Source organism: Brassica rapa, chromosome A02 (assembly GCF_000309985.2).
Source record: "Brassica rapa cultivar Chiifu-401-42 chromosome A02, CAAS_Brap_v3.01, whole genome shotgun sequence".
NCBI lineage: Eukaryota > Viridiplantae > Streptophyta > Magnoliopsida > Brassicales > Brassicaceae > Brassica > Brassica rapa.
In genome coordinates, this window is record NC_024796.2 from 22,081,645 (window position 1) to 22,089,145 (window position 7,501).

Consider the following 7,501-nt stretch of genomic DNA (forward strand, 5'->3'; position numbering starts at 1 on the left):
GTCATTTATAATAACATTTTTATATAACAAACATATATTTACAAAACACATATACAAAAAACTAATATCTTATATTACTGTAATTATAATTATGTTATATGACATATTATAAAAACCGTGCAAGTGTGCTTCAAATATTGTTTAGTATATAGTTTTGATAAATACAGTGTGTACATAATTCTGGCCACAGATTGTATGTTTAGTATATGTAACAATTTTGATTACATATCTACTACTATCTCCATGTTCCGTTAGATAGGAACATATTTGATAAATACTGATAACTCTCGGATAAAGTATAAAGTCTTTGTAAATATTATATGAAGATTTTATTTTTTTAACACTGATTTGTTATGATATTACAATTATAATTATGTTATATGACGATCCGACAACCGATAATACTACCTTCTTTATAAGGATTTACACCTAACTGCATCACCTGAACCGTCCTACGAAGATCACGACTGACTGAGTTTACTTGCACCATATTGAAGATCCCATGTAAGCATTTCCTCTGTAACTTGCATAGTTGTTTAATAAATCATTTTTTTCGAGAATTGAAACTTGAACCTGTTGATGTAGAAGCATTAACGAATCCTTAGTCAAACCATTGGACTAAGTGGGCTTCCACGAAATATTGTATGGAGGTTACATCGAAATTTCATGAGTACTTTACAACGAAATATAACGACGCAATTACGACAAAACCGTTCCTTCCGTGTTACGACAAATGTTCATACTCGTAAATGTTACGGACCGTTACGACAACTTTCGTTACGATGGACGTTTAACAACAAAACGTGTTTCCTAATTAATTCGTCGTAACATCCCGATTATGACGATTTAACAAGGAATACGGTCCTCGTAAAAAATAATTTTTTGTAGTGTCTTATGGTCATTTTTTTTTGGAGGCTCGTTTTGTGAAAATAAACCAAAAAAAAACTATCTTAGGAAATCTTATATATATACTATTAATAATAAAATCATAATATTTAATACATAAAAATATTTTAATACATAAAAATATTTTAATAATACATAAACATATTTTAATAATACATAAAAATATTTTAATAATAAAAACTTATGGTAAATTAATAATATAAAATTAATTGTATATATGTAATAAAATCAATCTAAAAAATCATATACGAAAGGTAATTAAATAAAAATTAAATAAACACTAATTTTAGTCCAAATGCTAATAGTCCCCTAGTCCGTACGGAGGATATGGTTTATTTGATAAAATTTTATTACTTTGTGACAATTTATTACTTTGTGATAAGGTTAAAACTGAAACACGAAAAAAACATAACTAAGGTTTGGTTAAACCTTTGAGTACCACCAGCTCATTAATTATCTGGAAAGTTGGAAGAGATTGAACAGTTTCTTTCTCTATCTCTCAATTGCAGAAATTGAGTTTCTTCATGACTTTGGCATATGCTGGTGGTACTAGTCCAGGCTGTCTCAGTCTACGTTTTGATTTCTTTGACTGCATACAAGCAACAGATAAATTACTCTCAGCAATTATTCACCTGACTCCACATTATAGACGGGCCAAACCAAGGAGAAAGTGAAACAGTTGAGATTGCAAATACAGCTTTGCCCTACCCATTAATCTGTATAGCTAAACAAGGAATCAACACTCAAAGTTGAAACTAGTTCAATCACACTTTCCATGTTCAAACTCAACTCTCACTATCTATCACATAAAAGAAGGTTTTGACCAGTAAGATTCCTAGTTATTATCATACTGTTCTCCCAGGAGTTTTGGTAAAATAGATAAATAAAACCAGAGATTCATATTGTAGTTAGCTACCTTCAAGTGGGCGTTGTGGCGCTTGCCTTCTTTCCAGCGACGGATGGTACCATCATTAAGTGGTCTAAACCTGTCTTTGTATGACCTGAGAAATCATATAGATTCGGCAAGTTGAGAAAATACCACAAACTTTCCACTTGAGAAGCTACGATGAATGACATCTAAAATATAGTGGAATCAGAACGTTACGAGTAAAACTTGATCTTGACTTTCTTGACTTTGGATGTGATTGGAGTCCTAGGTCTCCACTTCTTCTTCCATTTCGCCATTTTATCCTTGGAAGTGATATTCCTTACTTGAACCAACTGAATACGACAGAATCAATCAATCAATCAACATCATGAAGCGAATTCACACAACGAATCGTAGATTCACCCCGCGAATCGAAAGAGTTAGCGAAGGATTACATGATGAGGAACGGAGATCGACCCCGTGGAGGTGGGATTCGACGGAGAAACGAAGCTCCATTTACTCGTCGTGGCGAAACCTAGGGTTGACTGAGGACTCCGAGAATGGTGGATGAGACGGTGGGGAACACTGGCGAAAGAGAGATTCCGATTTGAGTGGAGGGAGATGGAACGCAGCTTACTGCAAAACCTCTGCATTGTCGTCTCTTTCGATAAACCTCCGGAGAGATTGAAAGGGGACCACCGACCTGCTTGGGTTTTGTGATATGGTTTGGGGAGTGTTTGGGTGTTAGGGTAAGTCTATTTTTCCTACTCAGAAATATTTATCCCGAATTGCGTAAAATATCATTTATCACTTTTCGAAAATATATTCAATCAAAAATATCATTTGACTTTAAAGTTTAGTGGTTATTATTTAGAGTTTAATATTTGTACCGGTGGCAGTTGATTTTATAAAATTCTATAAATGTTTTTAAATTAGTTTTAGACATTTATAAATAATTTAGGAGATTTAATTTAATCTTTTATAACAAATTTAAACTATTTATGTTAGGCCTCAGCATTTTAACCTGGATCCGAAAATCCAAACTAGAACCGACTCGAAATTATCCGATTTGAAACCGAACCAAAAATTTACAAGTATTTTTTGGTCTAGTTTTTTTATCTGAAAGAACTGTAACCAAAAAGGAATCGAGTCGAATAGATCCGAACCCAAAAAAAACTGACATGAATAGATCTGATCTGATAAAAACCGATTTGTACCGACTTAAAAACATGTATATCCAAAACTATGATTTTTGTGTTCTATTTTTTATATATTATTTTATGATTTAGTTAAAATATCTTTTGTTAACAATATTTGTTATTATTTTGTAACATTTTTAAATAATTTGAAACTTTAAAATATAAAATTTAGAGTTTAAAATGTTTTATTTTAATTATTAATAGTTTAATTAATTTATTTTGTAAAATTTTAGATATATTGACAACTATCGACTAAATTTGATGGATTTGGGTATGTCATGTCTTTTTCAGATCATAATACGCGAACCCTAATCGAGACCCAAAATTATGAAAATTTTGTAGGTATTTAAATTACAGATCCGAACCGACCCGGACCGAGAAAAACCGACCCAAACCCGAACAAACCATTTGCAACCTATTGATTCCAAATTTTTAGGACCCAAAGGACTCGGATCCGAAAGAAACCGACCCGAACCCGATCCGAAAACCCAAATGTCCAGGCTTAATTTATGTAAATGGTTATTTTAAAATATAAAATTTTAAAAATGGATGGTAAAAATTAAAGTTCTCTCTATCTTTATCTTGAGTCACATTTCCCTTGACGTTTGGTTTTTCTTAGGTTTCTATTCGGATACTCGATTTTCTTTCAAGTATAAAGATATGAACAGTTCCAATAATTATGAATTTCAGTTTAATTACGGTTATTTATGCTTCTGGTTTGATTTAGATAACAAGATTAGAAATCAGCTAATATCCTATAATTGTTCTGTGTTTAATTCAGTTTCAGTTTAGTTCAATTATTTTGGATACTTTCATGGGAGTTTTTCAAAAACAACCTAAAATTTCAAGTCAAACCTAAAATCAATTTTTTTTTTTTTTTTGTCATTACTACTCATTCCATGAAATTTTCACCCTCCTTATGTTTTAAAATATTTACAAAATTGCCATTATTGTTTAATTTCTCAATTATTTCAAAAATGACAATAAACAGTTACACCCTAAACATTTTTTATTATTTACAATAATGTCATTATCATCAATTTTCTAACCACCATGAACTACCATTTTTGAGCTCTTAAAAGCTCAAGAATTCAATTTTTAAGCACTTTTTTTTTTCTAAACCAACAAATTTTCATTTCCTCTCTATTTTCATCTAAAAACTTTCATAGCTTTCATTTTCATAAGCACAACTTTCATATTTTCAAATTTATTCAGTTGTGAATTGTCAAAGGTGCTTCATTTTGCTCATATTTGGAGTTTGAACGGTGGAAAAGGGTGGAAACGAGCTTTACACCATAAAATGTAACTATTTAGATAGTTTTCGTTATTTTTCAGAATTGTGTCGCGATTGTAGACTGTTTTGTATGTCTACGCATATGTGTAGACTTACGTTGCGGTATACTTGTCAATGCACAAGTTATTTTTGAAATTGCCAAAATATTTTTTTTTTTTTGTAAAAAAGACTTCCCTAGAAATCTATGTCCTTACCTTTGATTACCAAAAACAAAAAAATAGGTAAACTTACTAAGAAGTCTACGTAAAAGAGGTTACTTTATGGAGACATCTCGAGAAGTTTACAAAAGGTCAGTTTTGTATTTGACCAAAACTTTGACTTCTTTGAATAGGTTAGTTTTGTATTTGACTAAAATGTTCAAAAAAAATTGACCAAAAAAATGTGTAGATTTTATATTCAGTTTACTAATCTTAGAAAAAAAACGTAAACTGCTTAAGAAAATCTACTATATTATTTCGGTAAAATGCAAAACTAACCAGTCCGATTTTGAGAGTTGACTTCAGTTGAAGTCTACACCTTCGTAGATATTTATTTCAATCTATTCTTAGAAATTCAAACTTGGTCAACTGATTATAAATCTGCCACGTAAGCAATGTAGAGATGTAAGGTGATGACAACTCAATAAGATTAAAATGTAATTAATAGAAAATAAAATGTTACATCTTTTTAAATGATCCTCAAATAATATATAAAGGATTTGAATAATTTGGGGTAATGGATAAATTAAGGGTTAACTATAAAAGGATAAGAACATCAAATCAGTTGGTGTTCGAATTTCTGATTGATTCTATCTTGATATTGGAGAATCTTGTAATGAAAAGCATGCAAGATAAGAGTGGTGATGTGTGTCTTCAGCATTGATCTTGATATGAATGAGTCGAATAATTGTGTGGAGAGGGTTCAAGTTCTGGCAATATCTGACCTCGACCAGCAAAGATTGATATGAACCACTGGAACTGCTCCGAAAACAAGGGTTAACAATGACTTTTGGGAGCAGTGTTAGATGGAGCAACATGAAGTTCAGTTAGAGAGAAGGGATGTTGAAGCCATATATCCTAACCGCTGGACGACAAAGGATATGTAGCTGGATAAAGTGGCGAGCGGCTTAGAGAATATCTACAATTCAACCAAAGTTAGGCACATGACCAATTTCTCAATAAAACCAACATTACATTCATACACATTAAAATATCATCACAATGTCGAATTCAACAAGATCAAAGGCTGTATGAGACAGTACATAAGAATCAGATCTTGCTTATTGTCATAGAACAAAGACTAACATTTCAGTCACACCACGAAAACACAACTTTCACTCTCTAGTATATCTCATGCATCGAGATAACAATTAACAAATCCAATAAAAGGGATAAAATTCAGCTGCTCAAATAATAGTTTCTGTAGTCCAACGGTTAGGATCATTGGCTTCCAAGCAATAGATCCGGGTTCGACAGACGCATTTTTTTTGTTTTGTTTACAATTCAAAAGTTCAAAGAACAGAAAAGAGAAGATAATCTGAAATGGCGAAAGTAGTCCTCGCTTTCAACAGCTACTACCTAAAGATCTGAAGGCGTAGGAGGGTGTTATAGTAATTAAACTACACAAAATCTCATAAAGACGCAACAACACGACTAGTGTCCTTTTATCTTTCTCCGCTTGATATTTTTCAATTCCGCGTCTCTCTCTCTTTCTCTTTCGGTAGAAGTCGAAAAGATCTAGAGAACAAAATTCTGGCGTAAATCTCGTTAGGGCTTTTCAATTTTTGAAAAAAGCGCAAAAAACATTTTGATCTCTCTCACTCTTCTCTCAATGGCGGGTTACAAAGCAGATGATGAATACGATTACCTTTTCAAGGTTGTTCTGATCGGTGATTCTGGTGTTGGGAAGTCCAATCTGCTTTCACGATTCACCAAGAACGAGTTTAGCCTCGAGTCCAAATCAACCATCGGTGTCGAGTTCGCGACTAGGAGCTTGAATGTTGATGATAAAGTCATCAAAGCCCAGATTTGGGATACTGCTGGTCAAGAAAGGTCCCTTCCTTTTTTTTTTCTCTCTCATTTTGCTTTATCTCTTCCAAAAGAATAGATCTAGCTTTGCAGCTAGAGAAACCAAACATTAGTTATGTAACAGAGGTAGATCAGTTTCAGTAACTTCATTTCGATGATTCTTGACTCTTGTCCTCACTTGAGATAGAAAAGCGTATAAAATTTATATTCTATATTTCGTTCTTTTTATGATCAAAAAGTTCTCTTAGATTGGTTTTGGTAACGTCATATCTATGAATCTTGATTCTTCCTTAATAGGTACCGAGCCATCACTAGCGCCTACTATCGAGGAGCCGTTGGAGCACTTCTTGTCTACGACGTGACCCGACACTCGACATTTGAAAACGTGGAGACATGGCTCAAAGAACTCAGAAACCACACCGACCCGAACATCGTAGTCATGCTCGTCGGCAACAAATCCGATCTCCGCCACCTCGTGGCTGTTCAGACAGACGATGCCAAGTCGTTCGCCGAGAAAGAGTCTCTTTACTTCATGGAAACGTCGGCTCTCGACTCCACCAATGTCGAGAACGCTTTCGCCGAAGTCCTCACTCAGATTCACTGCATTGTGAGCAGAAAGGCCATGGAAGCTGCGAGCGAATCCGCTAATGCTCCGTCCAAAGGAGACAAGATCGATCTTGGTAAAGATGTCTCGGCAGTGAAGAAAGGTGGATGCTGCTCAAACTAATTAACAGAGTGGATCTTGGTTTAGTGGTAACTACCGGATGATCGGTTTCTGTTAACGGTGGTTATGTGTTCAGAAGTGGTTCTGCTGATTATATAAATTAATCGTTGTTCTTGCTTGAGAAGTGGTTTTGAATTTTGATGTTTTGTCAAATTACCAGAACTTTGTTATCTAAGAAAGAGAGATTAAAGATATCAATGTTCTAAAAATCGCTAGGCGGTAACTAGGCGCTTTATAGAGGACTAACGACTAGGTGGATTAGTCGGGGTTTAGGTGAGGCCTATACGTTAACAAATTATTGATTTATTTTATATATATTTTATACATTTATATGACATATTTTAGTTTTTAAGTTTAACTATAAAATTATTGTGATGAATTATCAAAATTAGATATACAAAACAGAAGAAAGTAGACAAATTGTAGATTTGTAATAATATTGTTGCTTAATTTAATATATATAGACAATTTTAGATTGATTTTAACCAATTTTAACCGATTTAG

At 33.2% G+C, this 7,501-nt stretch overlaps 2 protein-coding genes across 2 annotated transcripts; one reads left to right on the plus strand and one right to left on the minus strand.

Moving 5' to 3' along the window:
* Positions 1 to 1,164: 1,164 nt before the first annotated feature.
* Positions 1,165 to 3,419, minus strand: LOC103853652. Its single transcript, XM_009130563.3, has 4 exons — positions 2,230 to 3,419; positions 2,012 to 2,127; positions 1,823 to 1,907; positions 1,165 to 1,495 (listed from the first exon to the last, which is right to left on the minus strand). The coding sequence occupies exons 1-4, from the start codon at positions 2,425 to 2,427 to the stop codon at positions 1,406 to 1,408; spliced, it is 489 nt and encodes a 162-aa protein (XP_009128811.1). The 5' UTR covers positions 2,428 to 3,419; the 3' UTR covers positions 1,165 to 1,405.
* A 2,480-nt stretch (positions 3,420 to 5,899) lies between these two features.
* LOC103853653 (ras-related protein RABA1c) lies at positions 5,900 to 7,206 on the plus strand. Its single transcript, XM_009130564.3, has 2 exons — positions 5,900 to 6,297; positions 6,571 to 7,206. Exons 1-2 carry the CDS (start codon positions 6,077 to 6,079, stop codon positions 6,998 to 7,000), a joined length of 651 nt encoding a protein of 216 aa, XP_009128812.1. The 5' UTR covers positions 5,900 to 6,076; the 3' UTR covers positions 7,001 to 7,206.
* The last annotated feature ends 295 nt before the right edge of the window (positions 7,207 to 7,501 follow it).